The sequence below is a fragment of the Cimex lectularius genome, unplaced genomic scaffold, assembly GCF_000648675.2.
Source record: "Cimex lectularius strain Harlan isolate CLEC.00 unplaced genomic scaffold, Clec_2.1 scaffold72, whole genome shotgun sequence".
Lineage (NCBI taxonomy): Eukaryota > Metazoa > Arthropoda > Insecta > Hemiptera > Cimicidae > Cimex > Cimex lectularius.
This window is the reverse complement of record NW_019392678.1, coordinates 410718-437359: the sequence shown is the minus strand read 5'-3', so window position 1 is coordinate 437359 and position 26642 is coordinate 410718. Positions and strand designations below refer to the sequence as shown.

At 36.6% G+C, this 26642-nt stretch overlaps 1 protein-coding gene across 3 annotated transcripts in view; it reads left to right on the top strand.

Moving 5' to 3' along the window:
* Positions 1-26320, top strand: part of LOC106667049 (zinc finger protein basonuclin-2) — a 284164-nt gene extending 257844 nt beyond the window's left edge. For all 3 annotated transcript variants that reach the window (XM_014394675.2, XM_014394673.2, XM_014394674.2), the window contains 2 exons: positions 2959-3194; positions 22321-26320. In XM_014394675.2, the coding sequence (XP_014250161.1) occupies positions 2959-3194; positions 22321-25248 (3164 nt within the window). In that variant the 3' untranslated portion in view covers positions 25249-26320. The remainder of the gene's footprint in view (positions 1-2958; positions 3195-22320) is intronic.
* The last annotated feature ends 322 nt before the right edge of the window (positions 26321-26642 follow it).

Below are 26642 nucleotides of genomic sequence, written 5' to 3'. Positions count from 1 at the left end.
TATCTTCCCGAGAACGGCTGTATTTGTTTAAAATATACCATTTGCGAAACTACTATGTTGAAAAATGCTGCGTTTTTTTTTGTTTTTTTTTAAACCTTAGGATTCAAATCATAAAATTTCGCTTTTATCAACTAGCACTTTCTAACTTCGAAATATTTGAAGAATTTAAACTTATTATTGATTGTGTGAAAAATCTGGAGGAGATTTCATGGAAAAAAAAAACGACTTTTTTTTAACTTGTTTATAATTCAACAAAAGATTTTATCAAATACACGACGAATACCTTTGTATGGTTATTTGCATATAAATATTATAGGCTGTTAGAATAATATTATAAGTAGCCATTATTTATACGATTAAGTCCTTTTATACTAAGCGAAATTTTATATATTCTTATAGGTATGTTACTTTCTATACTTAGGTTTGTACGTTTTACCCTAGATAGAAATAATTCGGGAATGCTGTTTTGCTTATCAGTATCCAACAATTCTTCTGTTTTCGAAAGACTTGATGTTAAAAAGACGTCTTGGAAAGTGAAACAATTTGTGCCCGGTTGTAATTATGTTGTTTTTACCGGCCGTTAGTACAGATAAGTCCGGAGCACGGTCAAGAGAGCCGGTGGCCATTGTCTGAAACAGACTTTATCCTCAATGACATCTCCTCTTATTTGCATGTAATGGCCCCATGGTGCATGTCCGGGCGGCCACATCTAATTGCCCTCTCCCGATCCATAGATTAGAGGATAATTTGAGAAATCGTCGACTCTAATTTATGGATGTCTTGTCTTTGTGACGCTCCGGTGGCAGCAAAGCTCTATTACCATATCTCCCTCGGGCGGACCACACAACTATTTCTATTTACTTACGTCTCCAAGACGAGGGAGAGGTTTTTTTTCTCTAGAAACGCAATACGATTATAAATTCTGATTAACTTGCTGAGAAACTACATGTAAGATTTTTTTTGTTTTTATTTTCGCATTTCCTATTCAGGACATTGTTTTGAATAAAGCCCTCCCCTGGAATGTTATATTTTAATGAATTTATAACGAGGAAATGAGAGATAAATCCGTTCAAACCATATGTGCCGTTACGTGGAACTTTGGCCAGTTTTACAACAATTATTGAACCCATGTTGAACCGGCACACGGGCACTACTGGGTCTGTCTTCACTCGCGGGTGAATTATTACTTCAATTATTGAACCGTCCAAAACTCGAACTCAGTTTGGACATTATTAACAATTTGACGGTAGAATCATTTAAAAAATGCTTTGATTTTTGCTAATAATTAATCAGGTAATGTACTCCTGTACTTAAACAGTGGTACTGACAGGTAGAAATTTCATAACTCTTCAGTACATAGAACTGATTATACTGGTCCGCCTATTCTCGCTGTTAGTGTTAATCCATTAGGTCATCTAGTCCAAATAAAAAGTTCGTCATAACCATCAATTCGATTATTTTTCAACTGCAGGCTACACGACGAAATATCACATTAATAACAGAAACATATCTTTTAAATTTGTAGACCAATGTCTATATAATTCGAACCTGTAACTTTTAAGAGAAAAACGGACATCTTGATTAAATTTGAATTCACATTCGATGTTTTTAACAAAGGGGATTTTTGAATTTGTTTCGAAAATGTATGTGATACAATCAAATCAGGCTTCAACAATTTAATTAAAAAGCCTAAGAGGCCAATTTTATCTGAAACGTAAATTATGAATACATGATCAGATTTTGTAACCTTTTAAATTTAAAAATCCATAATCCTGATTAAGGGATAATGTAATTAGTCTCATCTCTGGTCTTTTTTCTAATATATAATTTTAAAATATAATTACTGAGAAGAGAGCAAAATAAAATATTATGCTGAAAGTAACGTTGGAACGTTTGTGCCATAAGTTTTAGAAGAAAAAATTTGCTTAAAAAATTCTAAGGATTTTCGGATTTGGATTTATTAGGCTCAAATTCGCACATGAACACACACACACACGCACGCACACGCGCGTGTATATNATATATATATATAAACTGTGCAGGACTGATAGCCTATCACTTCTCGTATTCCACCGGCAATGTCAGATTTTGCAATTTACAATTAATTGCCGGCAGTAATTAATAAAATGCACTATCCGTGCAACATTAGATTATTATTTTTCCAATTTATTATCAATTGCTAACACTTGGTACTTTTTATGTTGATCCAGGGGAATATTGTATAATTTTTTTAAACTTGGTTATACGAGCCAATCTGGGTGGATGAACAATTGCTTCGTAAAAGTTGCAGGACAGCGCGTGAAATAATTCCAATCATGAAAAATTGTTTTGCCCGTTTTGATCAATGCGAGGCATATGTCAGAGAAGCGAGAATTTTCGAAAATACGCGTCAGTTAGTGTCGATATTTTTAATTCATCGTGCGCAGCCATTTTTTTAATTTGACGTTGTCCGATGAGGGTTGTCGAAAAAAGAACGGGGTTTTTGCAGATAGCCGGAGCCCCACGTTGCGACATGGTGATTTTGCCGACGGCCTGACAGATCTGTTGTTTTCACTCGCAATTACCGTTAAGAAGGGAGGATCAATATTTCAGGCCGGGGCGAGTGGGGGAGGTTTGACGCAAGGGTTAACATCTGTCTGATAAAACGAGTTAGGGATTCACGGGGGGTTGGCTGAGTATACAAAGTTTGAGGTCAACCCTGACGAGGGTTTAATAATTAGTACATGATGGTTGTCACTCAGCCATGTCACTGGGAGTGGCCGGCGTCACTCACGTCTTAGCCACCACGACACCTCATTATCATATCACAATCTGCCTCCCCGTCCATTATCTTATTGACGCCGGCCCTCCGGCCCTTGCCGCCGGTGAGTCGACCCTCGAAATGAAATATCCAAATGAGTTCCCTTGAAATTAATTATTACGATTTAAAACTGAAATTGGTTTTTTTTGTTGTTTCAGCTTTGGACAAGTTGGGATTCAGGCACGTGCTAGGACAGAATGCTGTCGAACCCGTCCAGCTCAACGTGGCGTTCGACATAGCAAGCCTTGTCTTGTACGGTTGTCAGGCACTCCCCATCCGCCTCAAGATACTTTTAGACAGGCTCTTCAGCGTTTTGCAGCGGGAAGAAGTCGTTCAGGTTCTCAGGGGCTTCGGGTGGAGTCAGGAAGACTACGCTCGAGGATATATCTTACAGGTAACTATTATTTTGTTAAAAAAAACCATATCAACTTCATAGTACATAAGCTCCTCAATAGGCACTTAGCGTTAGACGTCAAGTTCCACTAAATAACAGGAAATATTTTACTTTATAAACGTATTTAAATTATGGGAAATATAGATTTACCTTGATTGTGTAACTTCAATAGTGCACCGAACTAAAACGGCCTTAGTAGGAAGTATCTGTGAAGGCCATTATCTTCAATGGAAGTCTAAATATCCCAGTTATAATAATAAACAAAAGTTTTAGTTTTTGAATATACTGATAGTTTGCAGCACTGTACTAATGGCCAAAATCCCAAGTTATAAAAACAAACATCTCTTTAACAAAATAAATAAATAATACGTTAACCCTCCCTGCACTTACAAAACAGTAAGGTTTTGGTTCATTAAATAAATCTCATATGATTGCCAATTTTATTTAAATATTGATTAATTAACTTTTTGACAGAATTGTTAACCAAAGTTGTAAATTTTCTACCTGATATCCGTTGTTCTTATTGTAGCGACTTAGAATATCGTGTCTAAGGAGTCGTTTTTTTCTTTTTAGTTTGTTCCTTGACAAGCTTTTCCCGTGTATTCAATAGAAACATTTCTTTTTGCCTGTGTTTAGTATAGCCGTTAATTAAATTATGTCGAAACGGTTCGACCAGCATAATGATTGATTAGGTGTAAACCTGTTATGTAAATTTGTAACACTTTTAAAACTGAAAGAATGATCTTAAAGGATTTCCCTCTTGTTCTGCCATCACAACAACACTGCATTGGTGGTTGTGGTGGCTGTGCAACAAATTTTGATTTTTTTTTTAATTTAAAAAAATAACAAAAAAGTTTTTAAAAAATTGTGTTTTTAATTAGTTGAATTGAGACAAAAAAATTTCAAACAAATTTTTCCGAGTATGGCATTCAACTATATGCAACACCACTTTGAATCGATGTTTTTTTTTTTAAATCTACCTTACTCTATTAGTCAACAGAGGTCCATTTGATTATCTTCATGTTCCACATGTTATTGATCGTTTCTAAGAAATCTATCGTTATCTTCGTTCTTTGAAAACTAATCACAAACAAAATTGCAATCTACCCAATCGCAACCTATTAACAGTTCGACAGACTAGTCTGCTATTATTTGACAAATATTTTCGATTTTTGCAAAATGTTTCATGAAATCACTATCCATAATATTTTTATAATATCGTGCTGATTTCATTTTTTGCATTTTTACATTACAATTAAATCACTCTTTTTTTATGTGCGTCATTGAAGTTCTTAATTTTTAAGGATACCTAGTTCTTGTAATTATCATAAAAATGCTTTTGATAAGTTGTCGATTTTTAGATTAAACAACAATTTTAAAGGAACACTAGAAGCTTATCAGTTATTGAAAAAAATCAACGTTATATTAAGATTTTAATGCCGATTGCATATCGCGATAACAACTTTTTCTTTTTAGTCTAAAAATATTGACATTTTAAACAGGTCATTACGGTAGCAACAATCCATTATCAAGTGGGAAAAAATAGCATAACATTTTTAAAAACATAGCCCTCGTGTTTGTGCAGGCGTCGGTTAACCCGATGGCGTCTAGGGCCATCATGATTGAGTCGTCATGATTCGGCTATGGAGCACAAATGTATTCTTTGTGTAAGCAGTGACTCTGCAGTCTAAGGGCCCGGCTTCTCCCTCCCCATGAGCAAACATCCCTCTAATGACACCCCCTCGTTTGCATTATGAATCACCTGGAAATTAGACGCAGGCCCCCGGCTGTTTTCTGAATCCACCGACGGATTAAGATTATCATCATCCTCAGGTGGGTTCAGTTTGTTTAATTAAAAAAAAAAAAATTAAAAAAGCACGAAAAGACCGAAAAATACACTCATAATGAAGAAAGTAAATGAGAAAAAGCAATCTAAATTTTAACCTGACATACTCGAACACAGACCTAAATGAGCGTTTTATCAACGCAAAATCTTGTCTAAAAAAACACATTCAGTTAAATTTTAGTTTTATCCTGAGGAGTTATATTCACGTTTTGAAATCATCTGAATAAATCAACTTGTTTTCAACAATTATTATATCATTTATTATTCTTATTATTACAGATAAGCTAAATAACGTTACGTCATTTCAACAATTATTGATTAATGATTACTGTTTATTACTTTATACAAGCCCAAATCTGCACATTCACGTACATATGTATTTTTTCTCTTTTTTACGGGGGTTCGCAACAGCAGAGTTTATATCAATCCTCGGGGGTGCCGGTGTTTTTGAAAAAAAGCCCATTTGTAAGTATGTTCGAATGCAGGGCCGCTGGATTCGAACCCGGGACCTTTACCTTGCAGTGATGAGCGCCGTGTCAACGCCTAAACGTTGCGGCCACCGACGCCTCCTTATTCTCACATTTCGTCGCAATTCCAGCTTTTGTAATTTACCATAAATTGCCGGCAGGCCCGTAGAATCACCCGCCCAAAGTGTTGACAATCCGAGGTCAGACCTCGGCCTTATCCGTTCAGACACGGAGATTGAGCTCTAGGGGCTATCAAGAGCTAGGTTATTTCAGTCCCCGACGAAATCAGTCTCCAAATCCAAACCATTCACACTCTCATTCTTAAATTGAGTGGTGAAGTACTCGATATTCCTCCACCGCCGTTTACACATATTATCTAACTGACCTAATTGGGGTCGATGGGGTTCTCAATATTCCGCCATCGACCTTCTCATTCCATTCAATCACGCTAATAAATACATTCACTTTCAACGCACGCTAGGGACATGAAACCGTCATTACTTTATGTAATAACACAACCTAAACAATAAATACCTTTTTATGAAAAAAATATACAGAAAATTTTGTAATTACTGAAATTGTTGCCGGACAAAAAGGAGGCCATATGGACCCCTGGGTCCTGAACCCTACTGTGGCTTGGCATCCTGCTACAAAAGAGGATACATCTTAAAAAGGATCCTTAATGAGTTCAAAACCGACAGGCGCGCGAAGAGATTCATAAAAGGACCATCTGCAAAACTTACAAAGGAACTACAGGAAGGCAACCGCAACAGAACCAGGATTCTGGTTTAGACTACTAGACTGGCACAGCACTGCCACTTACGAAAGCAATGCCCCGGAGGACTGAGCACTGCCAGGAAGAGGATCGCAGAACATATTCTATGTTTCTGTGAAGGTCTATGTAGGTGCAAGTACTTGCAACTATGATAAGAAAAACCAGAAGCAAGATACTACACTAAGAAGCCCTGGCAAAGCTATGGAGGCTGATTAATAACTTGACGCTGGCCAGTGAGTTATAAATAACAGGGGAGCACAATAGATGTAAAGAGACAGGGAGCCGTGCTCAAGGGCAGTTCTTATTTCGGCTGGCATTACCACGCTCTCTCTATATGGAGCCAAGGAATTGCACCCTTCCATTAGGACAGACACTTACGCGAGCTTTGACCCAAAAGTGCGTGTCTGTGTGTAAACCTCGCCTGGCCTATTCTTAATCGTGTGAGTGTGACCCCTCCTTCTTCGAGTCGTTTCTCGATGGGCAACGCAACGACATGCTCTTGATCTCGAGAGCTTCTTTGCCGATCCGGCCAACCGACGCTTCCATTTGTTTAAATTACTTATCATATTTTTATTGCATTTTTAGCGTCAGAGAGACGGATCCAGAGGTTGAGACATCCCGGCCTAAACCGCCTCGTCCCCTCTTAGTTTACCTTCCTATACGCGTGCTATCTATCCAACAAAATTCAACAGTTAATATATCAATTATTATTATTTTTTATTACAGATAATCGTACAGATCGTAATATAATTTTTTGTCAATAAATCTCACTTATATTAGATTGATTTTGTATTTCGGGTGACAAATGTTATGTTATGCTGTGCGCTATTTATTTACAATAAAAAAGTTAATAAGAAAAAAAGCAATCTAAATTTTTATCTGACATACTCGAATCACAGGTGAATATGAACGTTTTATCAACTCAACATTTAGTCTATACAATTTTATTATTATTATTATTGTTTACAATAATAATAATAATAATAATTATTATTATTATTATTAATTTTTAAGGGCGTTTTAACGGCTAAGGTCATTTCACGCCCTAACATCCAAACCTTCTATCTTAGGTTAGCTATATCTCTTCTGAGTGCTATAAAGCTCTGACTCCAAACATTCACTATCCTATTGCCATCCAAGCTTTAATTTTTCTTTTTAAAATTCTTAATTNGTCTCGTCCTAGTTCTTAGGAACGAGTACATATCTTGGTGAGGGTTACGGAAAACTGAAGGAAATAGAAGATGGAAAGGCTTAGACCAAAGTCTAGCAACAAACCTAAGAATTGCCTCCTCCCTGAAAAGTTCCGGAGGAAGGACACCGGCATCATTGCAGAGACTATATAAAGGGCTTGTTCTAAACGCCCCTGTTGCAATCCTGATACCCTGATAATAAATTCTATCTAGAGGTTTTAAAGTTGATATTCGCGCTGAAGAGTAACCTGCTGCTCCGTATCGAAACTTTGCTCCTAAGTACATGCTGAATATTCTTAAAAGAATGTCTCTATTCGCCCCCCAATTGTAATTAGCAAGGAATCTCATGAGGCCTAGTATTTTCCTTCCTGAATTAGACAATTGGGCTATTTGAGGTTTCCATCGAAGGGCTTTGTCGAAAGAAACTCCCAAATATTTGACAACGTCGACTTCCTTTATTTCAACGCCAGAAAGGAAAAGCCGAGGTGTTTCATGATGTTTTCTCAGTCTACAAAAGTATACAAATACCGTTTTGGACAAAGAGAATTTGAAACCTAATAATTATTATTATTAATGTTATTATAGATAATCTAATTTCACTTTATGTCAATAGTTAATATATCGTTTATTATTATTATTATTATTGATACAGAGAACCGTGTAGATCTGAATAATTTATAGGTCAATAAATCTTAGATCTATTAAATTGATTTCGTATTTCGAATAACTCTTATCGTATGTTGTGGGCTATTATTTTGAATGTTGTTTCAAGGTTTAGTGTCATTCTATCTGTCAACTCATGATTATAATTTTTTTAAAGTTTGATATTTGCAATAAAACTTCACATAAAGATTGGAAGTTTATTCGTTAGCAGGCTTAATATTTCACCTTAACGTCAATTGTTTATTGTTTATTATTTACGAATAGACGAACTAAAAGTTTTTTCTCTTATCTCTTGTCTGATAAGGCGGTGTGAAATTACACACTTATGTTAAAAATAACTATTAACAATGTCTCCATAAAAAGTTAAATAAAAAGTTGTGCAATATGCAAAAAAAACTGCATTAACAAAGGCAAATATCCCCCTCTAATAGGCTATCTCCCAAAATTGCAATTAAACTAATTGAGTTTTATGTCATTTTTTAGTTCTAAAAATATGTTTTTGAATTAATTGCACAAACAAAGTTGATAATAAATTACGTATTATTTCGTTGGTAAAAAAAAAGATCTTTGGCAACAATTTGGGGTGTTACAAACTTTGGGTGTAGTAGTTGCATGCTCTACTATGTACAATAGTAGTGTAGATGTTGGTATCCGAGTTGGTCAACTCATGCTGAACCGGTATCGGGCCACTTACTGGGTCCGTCTCCACTTTTTTTTTTTTATTGGCCTTATGATCTTGCATATTAGCCATAGTACGAATTCTTGTGTGTTCAAATTGGGGGTTATCGGGAAAAAAGGGCCAGAGGCGACGGTGGGAATCGAACCCACGACCGCGGCGTGAGAGTCTCTCATGCTAACCACTCGGCTACCGCGGTCCCCAAACCGTCTCCACTTACTCAAACACGTTTCGGCATTGCGCTATCTTCAGGAAAGAAGCATTTGAGCAATTCAACTAACCCACGAGTGAAAACGGATCCATTACCGATCCTATAAAGCACTATTGAGCTGCTGAATTTCAACTTGCATATTCGTCAAGCCCGTAGCAAAAGGGTCAATGTCGGGGTAATAAGCAGGGAGAGGCGAGCGTATAGGCGCGAACGATGTTTGTGGTCTCGTTTGAAAGGTTCATCAGAGTGATTTGAGGAGTAGTACCTTAGTGAAATGGTGCAATGTTATTTTAATGTTTGTACGGGAAGTGGTATGTCTCTGTCTAAGATCCTATTATTCCTAGTGTTTGTTTTCAATTACAAAAATCCTTCAGCATAAGTTACGACCGTTGAAATCTTCATTCATAGGCTTACATTCACATTAAATATTATAAACTACTGGACATATAAGTCTGAAAATTGGAGATCGTTTTGGGACCTGATTGCACAATGTTTGCTATGTTAACAAAACCAACACCATATCATCATTATTATCACTATCAAGCTCAACTTTATGTTGCCATTTAAAACCTTTTCTATAACCCTTCGTTTTGAAGAAGACAAATCTGTTGGCTATCTTTTTTTTCTCTAGACATACGTTAAAACTGTTCACTCATCGAGATTTATTGCTTAGAAATGACAAAAGAGGATTGGCCGTTTATAGGGGTTATGTTATGTCTGAAAAAGTCATGACTAGATAAAAATAAACAGGAAACAATTTTGTTTTTATTTTGATAATTTTTATCTATGTTTTGATTTGGAAATGATAGCCTTAAGATTTCGTTTTGTTTTATTAGTTAAGAAGCGAATATACAAAATTGTTTTGTTTTTGACCAAACTGGAGGACAGATTAAACCCTTTCGACATTTTCCAATATTGGTTAACGGTTTTTCCGAGTTGGAATGCCAACACGACATCCCATCCAATAAATTGCGCCGGACCACCGGCCAGTGTAAAATTCAAAAGGGGGAAATAATAGAAAGCCGGTCGTTTGTCCCTGTAATGGCTGTAGATTTCCTTAACACCCCTAAATAGTTTGGGTGGAGACTCTAATAGCACTCGGTTATTGATAGTCCTGCCTAATCTAAAGGAAATTGACCAATTTCCAATCCTCGTGTAACCGAGTGTAATTCTCTGATGTTTTTGTCCTCTTGATTGTCATCTGGTAAATGGTTAATTGCACATGACCTAAACGAAAACTTTTTGATAACAGTTGTTTAAAAAGAAACGTACCTGGGACTAATGCAAGGATCTTAATGATAGACTTAACAAAACGTAGCCTACTTCAAGAAAGGTGTGTTTAGGTCGGCCTCTCGAAATGTTAATGTATCTACCTTTAAGATGTAAATAATAGGCGACCATCTTAAGTACTATTACTCAAGTATCATCAGATGGTTTACCCCTAGTCTTTTGTAAAAGTTTCCCCGTCCTAACAGTCGGGGCCGACAACAACCCTAATGGTTTATACTTCCTTCTTAAACGTTTTTAGATAAAAATGATTTTTTTTTTACAAGGAGTTTAGAGAAGTGAACTGGTTGTAACGAGATATAAACGATCGCGATGACCTTTCTTCAAATGCGTCAATCGTTACATCATTCGAGTCTGTCACCTTTTTTTTGCAGCATCAAAGTGACAACGAAAATAATCTTACCAAGCTTTATTAGTTATTGAAGGTTAAATATATTTGTTGTGATCGTAATACCTATTGTACACGTGAAACAAACGTTCTTACATGTACCAAGGATATTATATTTACAAAATCAATCTTTGAAATGAGTAGTTTATAATTTTTTTCCAACATATATAAATGTTCTACGTTGATAGCTATATAATTAGAAAGCAATAGTTTGCAGCTTATTTGGTTGATTTTTCGTTTTGATATGCTAGTGATTTTTTTGTATATTAATGTAATTACCTTCAATTTATATGATATAGATCACTTTTTTTTATTCGTAACGAGCTATTATACATATTTACCTATTAAATAGCAATTTTTCACCATGATTACATACGAGAATGTTGAATTTACTACGTTCAGTCTTACTCGATTAGAGGTCTGTTTTATGCTGAAAAGATTTATGCCTATTGGAAATTATGACAAATTGGCCTATAAAATTCTAAATGCTTTTTAAAAATATATTTATGGGGTAAAGCATTGCTTGTTCTTCCTATTCTTGAAATTATTAAAGTAAAATAAAAAGTACAAAATTCAAAACAAAATATACAGCCGAGGAACTTGGTATTTTTAGGCGTGGAAATATTAATTAGTTGCTGAATAAATGCCGAAGTTGAGAAGTTTCGGGGTGGGTCAAAAGCCCATCGAAACTCAAGGAGGGTTTTGAACAATAATAAAACTAGAACTGGTAAAGAACATGAAGAGGGTCTTTACGGGCTGATAGCTTTCATTCACCTGAGTAGCCTCAATCAATCGAAACTCTTCCGAATAGCTTTTAATGTACCAACTCCCACTGCCATGTTTTCACTGCCAACTTGTCCAATGGCACTCATTAAAGGGCCAAGCCGGCCGATCTATTGATCTGAAAAGCTCGGCTTTTGTTCAGATCCTGAACCGGAGCCGGAGAAGGTTAATTTCAGCCTTTTCCTTTTTGATCTGAACGAACCGACCCACCGCGATTGACCCCCTCTCCCTTTTCACCGGAATATTCACTTAACTTTCTTTACCTTTTCCTTTTATTTATTAGCTCATTTATATTAAGGGTGGTTTAACTAATACTTCATTCTTAATTAACAAAGAGGAATGGCGTCGTATCCGTATTTCCTTTATTGATTGGCAAATTCGACTAGGCTTCAACTCTCTCCGGGGTTTGATTCCATGCGGGAAAAAACTTATAGCCTCGGGCTGTTTGGGTTTCTATGACATTTCTAACAATTTATTGTATCTTTTATCTCTGTCAGATCAGCTAACAAGAGAAAGGTGTATAAATATCAGAACGACTAACTGCCACTTCATCAATGAAAATATGAACGTTTTTGCCTGTACGTGCTCGTGTGATACCTCGGAGGACATCGGCCCTTTCACCACCGTTCGACTCTAACGATAACAAAACGTTATTTTGAAAGTTCCGGCGATGTGAGTTTCAATGATTTCCAAACAATGATCATTATTACAAATGCCCTTTCTGTTCGTTTTACCTGAACCTGGAAACCGTCCAATTGTGCAGAAATCATCAAAATTTAGTGATTTTGTATTCTTTTACAATACAACCCCGTAAACAAGAAAAAAATTAAATTAATTTACTTAACAAATAATATAGTATTTTGGGGCGTCGGTGGCCGCAACGGTTTAGGCGTTGACACGGCGCTCATCACTGTAAGCTAAAGGTCCCGGGTTCGAATCCAGCGGCCCTGCATTCGTACCTGACATACTTACAAATGGGCTTTTTTCAAAAACCCTTCAGAACTACGATTTTTCTAAAATTCTTTGATGTATTATCCTAAATATTTTAATCATTTTACAATTTTAGATAGTTTATTTAAAGATTTCAAATAGAAAGTTCGCTTAATGCCGCTCCACAATTGTTCCGGGTGGGGCGCAAAAAAGTCACCCCCCAATCAGTACACAACCAAAATAACTTTTAAAAAATTACAATTTTTGGGCGTAGTGGAAATTACGGTTTAATCCAAACTTTAAATTTTCAAATAACAAACCTGCCATATAATAACTTTTGTATTATTATAGAATATTTGGGGATAATAATACAAGAGGTTTTGGGTTAATCCATCTTTATATAATTTAATAGTGCTGTTTTTAATGAGACAATTATTTTACACTCCCCGATTATAAAATTAAATTAATTTTCATTATTAATTAATTTTAAAGTTTACTCGAAATCAGTTGGTTTTTAATGATTATTATTATTAGGAATTATTGTTAAACCGTGCCTTTCGAGTTTGGAAATGTGTTGATTGCACTTTTTCAAATATTACGAATAAAGAATGTGTTATCATATAAAAATGATTTATGTTTTGCTTGATTTATGTTCAATGATGGCAAAATCCACTCATTCTTCTGTGCATTTTTGGTAAATTGTCTTTTAGGTATATGGCAACACTGTGAGAGATGTTATTGATAACTAAAATTTTAACTTTTTTATACGACAGTTTGATCCTTTTTGACTATGCTGGCCCGTCTATCCTCGCTGTTTATAGCGAAATTTTGATTCACCCCACAGATAGCAACGGGTTGTGTTTTGCGTTTGTTTTTTGTTTAAACGATGAAAATCGATAATGAATTTAAAACCAAACATCGTTATTTTATGAGTAAGCTTTCAATCTATCGATCGTGTTAAAAATACTCTGTAAAAAAATCCTATCAAGTGGAAATGTTTTTGGTTGTAATTTTTACCAGGCTACCATTCCAGGCAACCTTCTAACCTCCCTGCCACAATATTCGACTAATCCACCGCAGAATCGTACCATAAACAAAAACACAAGCATCACTTCACCCTAAGAGGAACGGCAACGTAACCGTATAGCCGAATAGAATTACACAAGGGTGCAATTAATTACAGGGATAATAGTAGGCTGCTCGCCGTCATTTGCATACAAATATATTTATCACATTAGCTATGCTAATAACGGGGAGATTGGTGTTTGATAGCTGCTGACGACGTCGGGTAAAAAAGGCGAAAAATCTAATCCCTTTTTGATACTACTTGTAAATTGAATCCTCATGCAACTGAGTAAATAAACACCTCGAGGGGATTTGAATTCCTTTACTCTTTTTTTTTTCTATATCGTTCCTTGTACAATTACAGGTCAAAATGTTAAACACAAAAGGAATACTTTTAAAGGTTGTCGCATTCAATTTTGTAGATATAAATTACTATTAATGACGTTTAATCGTTTAATCCTTCGTACTTATCCACCTTTAAAATTGCTTAAAAGTACGATCCGCGTACACGTTTTTTTATATTTATGAAATAAATTCAAAGAATACATTCACCATATATTTTATATGGTAAGATTTGATTCAGGCTTTACTAAGTATGTCGACTGAATTTGTTTGATAGAATATACAAAACATAATTGAAATAATAGAAAATTATGAAATGATTGAGATTATTGTGTTATTGTTAGAGACTATTAATTTGTTCAATATAGTTTATACATTTCTATACAGTAATAAAGTCTCTAAAAGAGCGAATATGACCTTGTGAGGTTTTATAAAAGACATAGACTTTTATGTTACGCTGCCTGTTTTATTACAAAATTAAATATCTTTCCAAATAATTAAGGTTTTCAGTTGAGGTAAAAAAGTAAGTGTCACGAGCGAGATTCGAACCCACGACCTTCGGCTAAATACGCCGCTGCTCTACCACTTGAGCTATAGTGACTTCGATCCATTGGGACACTAACTTCCCATCTCGACCCCACCTTTTGAATTTTCTCTTCTTTTTGCCATTTTGACTTTTTTATCTCAACTAAAACCCTTAATTAGTTGAAAGACATTAATTGGTGAAGCGCACCACGAAGCCTAGTGAATGTATCTTTCCAAAGATAATTTTCATTTAAAACATGGTTCTGGTATTAAAATTTTTGCTGGTGCTTTTTTTCCACATTTTGAAACTCCTATCCATTCTAAAAACAATACCAAAAACTGAAAAAACCAGAAAATCGATCTCTACTCTAAATATTGCAGTTTTCCACATGAACTGGATAATTTCAATTAGTCGTTTACAAGGTTAAAAATAGAAAATTTAAATGAATAAAATGTAAAAATTTAATTTATGTTGAGTTTTTAAATGACTTTAAATAAGAACAAACAGACTATAAATTTAAATTATTAAGTAAAGAAAGAAAATTTCAATATCTCAAAAACGAATCGATAAATTTTTGAAAATGAATTTTTTTAACGTTTTAAATTTTTTTTTTATTCTGAAAAATTATACCAGAAACTGAAAAATTCATCGAACTGTTTTGAAGTTTTTCAGAACTTGATAATTTCAATTTATCATTTAACCGGTTAAAAAAGGAGAAAATTGAACGTTGAAATGAATAAATTATAAATGTTGATTTTCATATTTTATAGTATTTCAATTTATAGTTTCTCCTTTTCAGAGGAGTTCGATTCTGTCTGATCATTTCTATATTCTCGCTGTTCATTTCGACGTGTAGCATAATTCGTTGCATGTCTGCGTGTTATACCTCGCATATGTGGAACCACAATAAACTGTTAAACTATCTAAATCGTTACAACCAAATCATAAAACCGACAAATAATTTCTAGAAAATTAATCGAAATATCTACATTCAGAAAGGAAAACAAACCGATACACAATTGCATTTTTTTTGGAGTAGATTATTGTGAAAATATTGACAATATTGCGATCGATACAACATCAAGATGCAAGTATTGTACTTAAACAAAGATATTGTAGGATTTATTATTAACCCGGGACCCTAACATAATAATAAAATGACCTGTAACTTCGATCAACATTTTATATTTTTTATATAATTATTTTTTCTCGCTAACTGGCTATCTATTATTGTCCTATATAATTGAAACACGATAGAACAGAAAACTTACATTTTTGCACAATTTAAACTGTTATTCAATCGGCAAATCATGGTGAAGCGTGTCCGATCTTTTCAGTTCGATTTTTCGTAAAACCATTTTTGTTCATTTACTGATTGGGGTGAATTTGTCACGTAGCGTCAGTTAGCCAAAGGGTTGCGACCCCATGTTTAACGAAATAACCGCTGTGTTTGTGTCACGTTTTGTTTAATAAAGTTAGTCGGGGGTGGTGTGTGTGTCGGGTGGACACGTCCTTGTTTCCCGGGGGAGGGCGGATAATTGTATCAGCCATTAGCCGGCGGAGAAGGAAAGGGGTAAGTGATGATCTTGTTTCTGCTACCCTTAGGGCTGCCTTACTAGCAACCATCCGCAAACAACAAACTGACCAGGTACGAGGGAGGATCCCTTCCAACTCAATCAATACTTTCCACCGTTCTCAATCTCACGCCCTAATCGGGCCATTTGGTGAGCGTCGTTCCTCTGCGCGTACGTTAGTGTCCAATTAACAATCCATAAGCAGAAAGTGGGAAAAAAGAAAGAAGAAGCTTTATTGCTATTAAAAATTAGAGAATGGATTTTTATCGGCAAATTCAGACAGAAAGAGACATCAAGTTATACTTACTGTGCTTTGTTTAATAGAGATCAAAAATATGTAATTAAGAAAAGAACTTCTACAGCATGCAAAATCGAATTAAAATTTTGTCTCGCATACCACTTTTTCAGAGTTAAGTATAAAACTAATGTTTGTTTGTATAGACTTCTTTCTTTTCAAGATAAGGAAAAAATATACAATACATATTTGCATTTTTTTAATTTTAGCATAAGCCGTTTGTAATTCGAACACTTTATTGATCATCCATCTAAAAAAATTGATGCGTTACCAGACACGCAATATTTCGTGCGTCATGTTAAAAAAACACATTTTTTTTTAACCAAGTGTCTTATTATTTTGGACCATGATAATCACCTTGCGAGAGTACTACAGGATTTGATGACATTTAAGCTTAACAGTTAACAGTTAAGGAAAATTATACCGAAGAACGAGTAAATTTTGCTAATATTAAACGTCAAATTAAGCCAAATTTTGTTTAATTTATATATATAGAGAGAGAAAGATACACAGGTAAATGTTTAGTTAAATAGATAGATTGAGAGAGAGAGAGGAGAGAGAGAGAGAGAGAGAGAGAGAGAGAGAGAGAGAGAGAGAGAGGAGAGGAGATAGTGAGAGAGAGGGGGAGGCAGACAGACAGAAGGAAAGAGAAAAAGAAATAGCGATAGATAGATAAAGATAGATAGATAGATAGATAGATAGATAGATAGATAGAGAGAGAGAGAGAGAGAGAGAGAGAGAGAGAGAGAGAGAGACAGACAGACAGAGAGACAGATAGACAGACAGACAAACAGACAGACAAAAGGAAAGAGAAAGAGAGATAGAGATAGATAGGTACATAGATAGATAGTGAGAGGGGGGAGGCAGACAGACAGAATAAAAGAGAAAGAGAGCTAGAGATAGATAGATACATAGAGGGTGGTAGAGATAGATAGAGACAGACAGAAGGAAAGAGAGATAGAGATAGTTAGATAGATAGATAGATAGATAGATAGAGAGAGAGAGAGAGAGAGAGAAAGAGAGAGAGAGACAAACAGACAGACATACAGACAGAAGGAAAGAGAAAGAGAGATACAGGAGATAGATCTGTAGATAGATAGAGAGAGAGAGATAGATAGAGAAAGAGAGAGAGACAAAAAGAGTTTTGAGCACAGAAAAAAGCAGATAAAAACAAAGTGAAAGTAAATGAACGAAAGAGAACAATAAATTTATAGATAGAAAAAGAAAAATCCCCCACCCCAAAAAACCTGATATTTTTCCAGCCTTTCCGCCAAGATTTGGTGCTTACAATTTTTTTACTGTTTGTCTTCTATTAACGGGTAAAATTGTCGTTTTCGTAATGTAAATGGCCGTCCCACAAAAAGAAAAAAACGCTGTGCGCACAGGGCGGTTGTTTGGAATTGATTAATTACCGATTCGACTCGCTCCCAGGCCGAGATCAAGCGTGAAATGTTCCTCGTATCCGGCCAAAGGAACGCCACTTGCCTCTGGAATGACACCTATTTTTAATTTCGCCTTTAATTGCCCCCTATCGTCGCTAATCGTCCCTTCAGAGAACCCCGCTGACTAACCCGGCCGGCAATTATTACTTTTATTAGAAAAAGAAACCGCAGAAAGATCGGCCAGACAATATTGTGACACCTGGCGACCAACAGATCCATTGTTCGAGATCAACATGTGATTTTTGGCCTCCTTTGTCTACCCTAAACACTCCCACCATCTGCGCAATTATGAATACTGAGATTGAGTAGATTACCCTGAATTAACGTTCCATGATCTTCCCCTTTCCTTTATTAAAAATTGAGTTTAATACAAACCACAAATGCAATGCCCTGCCATTAAAGCAGTTTCCTTTTTGTACAAAAACAATGAATTTTTAAAAACGAATTCAACATTTATACAAAAAGAATGTTAATTTGAGAACTAAACAAATTTTCTTTTGGACAACTTATTTACATAATTAATCCTCTATATTAATCTGTAATTTGTACCATCTTAAATACAAACTTTTTTATTTTTATTTGACAACGTAAGTTCTACAATTGATATTGCAGGATAAGAAGAACTAAATAATATATTGTAAAATTGAATTTGTTTTACAAAATAAACAAACATCTTATAAACACGTCCCATAAATAATACAGACAAAAATACAATAAAAACAATATTTATTTTAACAATATAACACATTTCCGATATTCAGAGACTTGTTTGACAGTTATATACCCTTTTTCCACCAGGATAAGCTGTGGGGATTTGCTATTTAATGATACTCGCCGGGGAGGGGGTTGAAGACTTAAGATAAGAAAACTACCCGGGGGAGCAATAATGGGCGAGAATACGTTGGACCAACTGAACAAAATTCATGAATCGATTTCCGACGGATCCTTCAAAATTCAGATAACTTTTTATATTAAACATGTATGTTAAAAATGTACAAATAAACACAATTTTAATTCCATATTTCCTAGTTTGCTTATAGTAGGCTATTTGTAAATCCTATTTCTTCTTTGATCAAGTGGGTGAGAGTGAGAGAACTAGTGACAGGAGGTGAGAGGAAAATAAATCTATTAACTGATCGGCATACATAATTACAGACATAAAATCCGACTTACAAACGATAGACAGAACGACAAACAGAGATAGAGATAGGGATAGAGACACACAGAGAGGGAGAGGGAGAGAGAGAGAGAGACAGAGAGAGAAAGAGAGAGAGAGAGAGTGAGAGAGAGAGAGAGTGAGAGAGAGAAGAACAGTAGAGATAGTAAGCGAGAGAAACAGTGAGGCAGTCAGACAGACAAACAGAGAGAGAGTGAAAAACAACAAGGGAGAGATAGTAGGAGGGTGTGTGTGTGTGAGAGAGAGAGAGAGAGAGAGAGAGACAGCCAAAATTAATGAAAAAAGAGAACGAAAAAGAGGAGAAGAATGAGGAAGAGGGAGAAAAAAAGAAAGAACAATAAAAAATCCAGAAAATGGTAGGGTTGAGGATGAATGTGAAAAAAAGGGGTGAAAGAAAGAAGTAGAGTGATATTGTCGATATGTAAATTAAAATTAAGGCTGAGAGCGCGAGGACGAGAAAGAATTGAAAAAACGCTATAAGCGAATATAAATAGAAGTAAAGACTAAATAAAGAATATGTAAATAAAAAGATATTTAGTGAGATAAATTAGTAGAAAGAAAAGCCAGAGAAAAGGAAAAGGGTGAGAGAGCAGCGGATATTACATATCGAATTAGCTTTAAATAAACCCTGTCAATAATAAAATCATATTACATTATGCTGCATTATTGCATGATTAACGAAAAATCATCATAAGACTAATTGGAAATGAAAAGGCTGATCTTTTATGCGTCATGCAATTTCGTACTTCAATTTTGAAAGTCAGACAGCCGATATACACTTGATCACTTTTCTGGTCCATACATATTTTCGCTGATTTTTCACACATGTGATATGTTATTTGTAGTGAGGAACGGTTTTCAACTGAGTGCAATGTAAAAAAAAAATTAAAACAGCATAGGCCGGACCATAATTTGGTCTGCAAGTACAACGAACGACTTCAATTTTAAGCACAGACCTGGTAAATACAAGTTTTTGTAAGCTATATGATAACTATATTCTATCAGTATATATTAAAATGTAACAAAATAAACAAGAAAAACGTAGTTTAGAGGAAATAGATATAATGTAAGAAACAATTTCAGTTGGGTGAGTTAAATACAGTAATTTTTTCATGTTATATATATTTAGAGAGACAGGTTGAAAAAAAGAACAACAGAGAGATAGTGATACAGAGAGAGAGAGAGAGAGAGAGAGAGAGAGAGAGAGAGAGAGAGAGAGGAGAGAAAGAAAGAATAATAAAAAAAACGAAAATGGTGAGGGGAGAAAAAACCGAAAAATAGAACACACGTTTGATATGCTATCTGTTGTGAAGGTTTTTACCTGAGTGCAACGTAAAAAAAAAATAAAACAGCATTGGCGGAACCAGAAAATTAATCAGTGTCGCTCAGTGCAACGTTAATTTGGTCTGCGAGTACCTTCGAACGCCATCAAATTTAAGCTCCGACCTGGTACATACAATTTTTTGTGAGCTATATGTCAATTCCGTACATTCTATCAGTTTATGTTAAAATGTAACAAAATAAGCACACAAAAAAACGAATTTTATTAGAAATAGACATAATATATGAAACAATCTGAGTTAAATGCAGTAATTTTTTTATGTAAGTTGTTAGGAAAGTTGACAAAATTGAAAATCGAGAAGATCACCCCGTACTTCGGCCAGTTTTTACACGCCGAGCCAAGCAATAATTAAAACATCGATCCCGGAGCCTTAAAAATTGTTTACAAGTCACGACTCGTATCGAAAAGGGAGAAAGGGACGTTGCAACTACCTGAAAAACAACAATTTTTTCCATTCCTCCTGGTCCGTAAGTGGACATTCAATTTGTTCCAATTAGTCTTAACGCTCTTTACGGTGCAGGGGGTAGTTTTGTCAAATATTTATTTGCGGGGGCTGTGATAGGGCGACACCGTCCGCTGGTGGGGGCGAAAACTTTGGTGGGGGCTTCTGCGCCCAATCCCTGTTCACCTGTCCCTCTTCAGTTACGGACGGACCGATGGCAAGTCAACATCTAAATTATTTCTACACTCACACACTCCCACTTCTCATGGTACGTGCAAAAATATTTCTCTGTATGTATTTATTATTTTTGGAAAATTATTATATTCCTGTAGAGAACTTGTATTTTACGGGGATTTTTTAATGTGAGTCGTCGTCTTTTCCCCGAGAAATTTACAACTTAGTGATTAGCGCATTGTTCAAAGTTCGGAATTAATATTAATATCTTTTTCTCCTCTTTTTCCTAATCTGAAATTATTAAACTGTGAAAAGAAAACCGTTTAAACATTATTTCTGTTTAAAAAAATATAGCCGAGGGTTATCAAATCTTTCCAAGTGGCCGAAAGAGATGTTTCCGTTGTAAAGTTCGATATGTTAAAATTAACCTTTGAGAAGACTGCTTTTAGTAGAAGTGACGTCTTCTTTACGTAACTTGCAGAAAAACACCGCCTCCTGAGGCGCACGATATCCCCTTAGCTATCCATTAAATTCATAAAAGTTGAGTCTAGAGCGACCCTGTTGTAGAACAATTGAAAAAAAAAATCACTTTTTGCCTTAAGTCACAACTTTCACACTAAACGTACACCAACCGTAAATATATAAACAACGGAAAGGTTATTTTCATCGCTGAAATAATCTTCTTTGACAGTACTGTCATAATCCAATTTTATTTATTGTTTTGATTATTGATCTAGGATACGAATTTCCTTTTTACAATAACTACATAACATTATTTTTCTCATCGAGTAATATTGCAAAGTTCAATTTTCTAACTGGTCCTTTCATGTACGGTTCTTTTTGCATGTAGGTTCGTGTGTTTTTTTTTCTTTAAACATGACCACTACCGATGGGGTCACATTTAGCTAACTTGATGTATAATAACTATCTTGGGATCGTCAAAACTGTTGCTTTTTTTATAACTTTGTTTACTGCGGATATACGTTATGAAAGTGGACGAAGCTCCTCCCCTTATGAACCCTTAGGGGATGGACGTCATGTCAGATATTGATGTGATCTACATACCAACCAATTCTGTTGATTGTTTTCTTTTGTTTTTCTATATTTTGTAATGATAGAGCATCTTTGGATGCATCGCTTTGTCGTAAATTTGTCGACTTTGGCATTTTTCTTTGTTTTTCAACGACTTTCTTTTCAGTACTTTTATTAATGTTTATTTGTTTCTTTTATTAAAAAATTGTGCTGAAGCATGGGAGAGCCACAATTCCTTTTTCGTTGTTTTTCAATTTTAATTAATTTTTTTCTTTTTACTTAAAAAAATTATTTCTGTTCATTTGCCACTATTCTTCGGAAGGGATAAGGTCCACCAAAAATTAAGTTTTAATTTTTCTTTTTTGACAGTAGCAAGAGATAGTGCGTCATATGTATATTGAAAGAAGTAAATTAGTCTTCTTTTTTTCGTTTTAGCAGTAGTGCGATAGTGTTTTTCATTTACCCAAGCCGAATGTAATATGATTTATTTTTGTTTTAGGAACCTCATGGGGCAGTGCTGGACAGATGGAATATTTGCAGCCCCGAGGAGGAGCCTCTGGTGCTTCAACAGTTTCTGAGGTTCGGGGAGACGAGGGCCATCACCCAGCAGCTGCTTTTACACGGCGTCGGCGACGGCCGTTATTTGCCGAGAATGGAAGCGGACATCAAAAAATTGCTCGAGAGACGAAAGGAAGAAGAAAGGAGGTCGTTGAAACCGCCGGTCTCTCCGGCTTTGCACAGCTCCTCCAATCTCAGGGTGCCGCCTCCACCGCCCGCCATTTCACCTCAACACAAACCATCGCCTATTAGCTTTAAACTGCCCCCGACCGGACTCACCTGTACGCCGGCCACATCCGCCCCTTCGTCGCCTCCCAACTCGAGCCCGATTTCCGTCTCGCCGCTCAACAAACTTCAAAACATGCAACCTTTCGATTACAGAAAAGCGGCTTCGAAGGCGAGTCCCGAAAGGAGGAGGCCTTCCGAAGAAACCAGCCCTCCTGGCTTGATGAACCTCTCGGTCACCGGCAGTTCGGTGCCCTGTTTGCCACCGCCACCTCTGCCGAGCAACCCTTCCATGCTTTCCGGACACAAATCCCCGTCTGCGGACTACTATCTCAATACGGGATCGTCGGAGTTCGGATCGGACGAGGACGAAGAAGACGACGATAATTCTCAAAGTGCACTCAACCTTTCTCGCGATAACCCCGGACAAGCTAAAATGAGACCCGGCCACAACAGAAAAAACACGACACCCGTGAAACGCCAGTGGGGTTCCGCCGGCCTACCGTTAAATCTCGGCACCCAACTTATAAACCCAGCGACCGGAAAGAAGCGAGTCCAATGCAACGTCTGTTTAAAAACGTTCTGCGACAAGGGAGCCTTGAAAATCCATTATTCCGCTGTCCATTTGAGGGAAATGCACAAATGCACCGTAGAAGGGTGTAATATGATGTTCAGCTCAAGGAGATCTCGTAACCGTCATAGCGCCAACCCCAACCCTAAGCTACACTCTCCACACTTGCGAAGAAAAATATCCCCTCACGATGGAAGGAGTGCTCAAAACCACCCGATTTTAATGCCCCCGTTAGCGGCGGGACTGAACCCCTTGTCCTTCGGACCTTTCCCCCTTCTTACTCCCCCTCCGGACTTACGCCACCAAGCAGCGGCTTTGGACTTGAAACAGAGCCTCGATTTGAGCGCTCCTAAGCACCATGAATCGCGAAAAGGGAGTAACGACAATTCCGAGAACATGGATGACTACATGCTGTACGACGACGACGACGACGGCATAGTCGTGGAAGGAGGAGGCGAGGACGATTACGATATGGAGACGGAAAATCATAATGGAGAGAAACACGATGACGAACACATCGACAGGCGGACCAACAAAAGATTAAAGATGTCCGAATCGGACGTGGAAGACGACGCTATTAGCAACATGGACAGTAACGAAGATTCTCTCAGTGTCGTCGACAATCAAAGCGTGAAAGAAGAAAACGGTGCCGAAAACTTGGTCACCAAAAGCTCTCGGAAGAGAAAGAACCAAAATCCGACGAGGTGTAATGTTTCTCATTCCGTTATCCCGAACGAAAGTATGAGCGATGACGATTCGTCCAATTTAGTCTATCAGTCTCATTCCCAAGAGAAAAAAAAAGTCACTTCCAACGAGTCGGGATTCGACATGACTATTAAAAAAAACGAAGAAATCAACGAAAACAACAATACCATCCAAAAAAACGATGTGAAACCGCGTGAAGAGGAAAAAGGGCCTACTGATCTTAGCGCTCCGGATTCAAAAAATGAGGAAGCCGAAAACTTGACAGTGGAGGCAAAAAAAACTCCGCCACCGAAAGATGGAGAAGAATATGAAAACGTAGAAGAAAAACAACGTTCGTCAAGCGCTAATGGTGATAGTATAAAAAACGAAGATGTAATAGACTCTACTAACGCCTTGAGGCAACTGGAAAATTTATCGCAAGGCCGATTCGGAGAACTGAACCGAAATCAAGAATCGTACTCGATCCCTTTCGGTGGGAGTGGAGACCCTCCCAGCCCGGCGAGGTCCAACGCGTCCTCCGCCTCATCCAACGGCGACTCTCCATCCGACGACAACGATGGTCAAGTCTACGGCCATTTCCAAGACGGCACGTTCATCAGCACTATGGAAGTTCCGATCGATAAGGACAACCCGAGGATGTGCACCGCCTGCGGTAAAGTGTTCCAGAACCATTTCGGCGTAAAAACCCACTACCAGAACGTACATCTTAAACTGATGCACAAGTGCACTGTCGACGGGTGCAACGCCGCCTTTCCCTCGAAGCGAAGCAGGGACAGGCACAGCGCCAATTTAAACCTGCATCGCAAATTGCTGTCGACCTCCTTGTCCGACAAGGCAGGGATGTTTTTGGACTCGGCTCATCTCTCGTCGCTCGCCTCGAATCCTTCCATCCACCCGGAGTTCTTGGCCCGACTTTACGCCGACACTCAGTCTCTGGCCCCACATCTTCCGCCACCGGGCCTCTTGAACGGCGATCGCCTCGGACACCCTCCTCTCTTCCTCCATCCTCTGGGATTACCGGGCTTTCCCGGCTTTTCTCACCTGACCGCTCCGTCTCTCGTCAACGGGACGCATTCCTCGGGATCCGATTCTCCCAGATCGGCCCAGGACTCCCCGCCTCCTGCGCATCTAGTCTACGCCGACGACGAGGAGGACGTCGCGACTGACAACGACGGCGCTCTTCTATGTAGATACTGTTCGAAAGGGGTCAAGGACAGATCAGCGCTCAAAGAACATTACGAGGGGCATCACCTCTCAGATATGTACAGGTGTAGTGTCAGTGGATGCCCACTGGTCTTCGTCTCTGCCAAACGGAGGACGGCCCATTCCGAGGACGAAGCCGCCCATTCACGATCACGTGCGTCGTGACCTGCCCGTTTATCAGTTCCTTTTGTGAATTTCCTGTGACAAATCATACCGGTCTCTCAGTGCTCCGAGGCGATCCGTAACGTGCAATAATCAAAATACCTTTCCTGTGTGCAGTGGACACGTCCGCCAATAATTCTACTATTTACTTATTATTACAATATGTAGAAGTGTTTAGCTAAAGAGATAAACCTCGTTATACCGATTTTCAATTTACGGTTAAATGTTAGACATAATATGTGATCGATTTCATCCCTATATACTAACTGTAAAAATTATATATAATAAAAAATATTGAAAAAAAAGCAAAAAAATTCTACTCTAACTGTTTGGTATACGATTAGGTATGATATATCGTTCTGTTTATACATTATACAAACAAATTATGTATTTAGTGTAGAATAGCTCTCGGATTTAAAATCGTGATTTTTAGTTCATATTTAAACAAAAAAAGTATTTTATGTATATTACCCACCAATAATATATTTACTTGTAATTATTTTTTTCACACATACATTTAAAGCATGAAATACTGATATTTCGGGTACTCGTATTAATGTAAATATATCAAATATTAATTGTTTTATAGTATAGTAAATGTACATTTTTCTTCATACAAACAAAAACAAATATATTATTTATGAGTCTTTTTACTCAAGAGCTAGTTAAATATTGTGATATTGTTTTTATATGTGTCCATTAACGTTTTTAAATCAAATTGTCGAATCAAAATTATATTTTCGCTTGCTCTAACCTCTTTTTGTTAGGCCCGTATTGATGTAATTCTTTATGTATTAAATTAAATTAGATAATGAAATATACATATATAAATATGATCTCTTCTTTCTATCCTAGGCTATAATCTATGTATATTGTAATCAAACTCTGTGTTCTTTCAACGGAACACTTGGTTGTACCTTTCAATACTCATGTATAGAATGTCTATCTAAGTTTGTTAAAAGATAATTTAAAATGAAATAAAATTGCGTAAATGTGTGTAACATATTAATATGCATTGTATGTATAGGAGACGTTCTTCTGAATTTAAAAAATAAATTTAATCATCCATAATGGTTTTCTTTTTTCTTTTTTTTTGTTTTTTTGTTCGACCACCTAATCCAAATTGGTTTTCCAAAATCGTGATTTGGATAATCTGGCTTGGAGGCTGTTTATAAGGAAAGACAACTTTTTCATGCGATTGCGCGATATTGCAAGCAAGACGCATAATTTGTCGGCCTATTTGTGCCAAATTTAATTCAAAACTTACACAACCCATAAAATGGTTAAAATAAAATAAAAAAAACTAGAAAATTGTCAAATTTTATACTTTTATTGTAAATTTATACTGTGTATTGAATAACTAAATCTTGCGAACCAGAAATGAAACATATATGCAT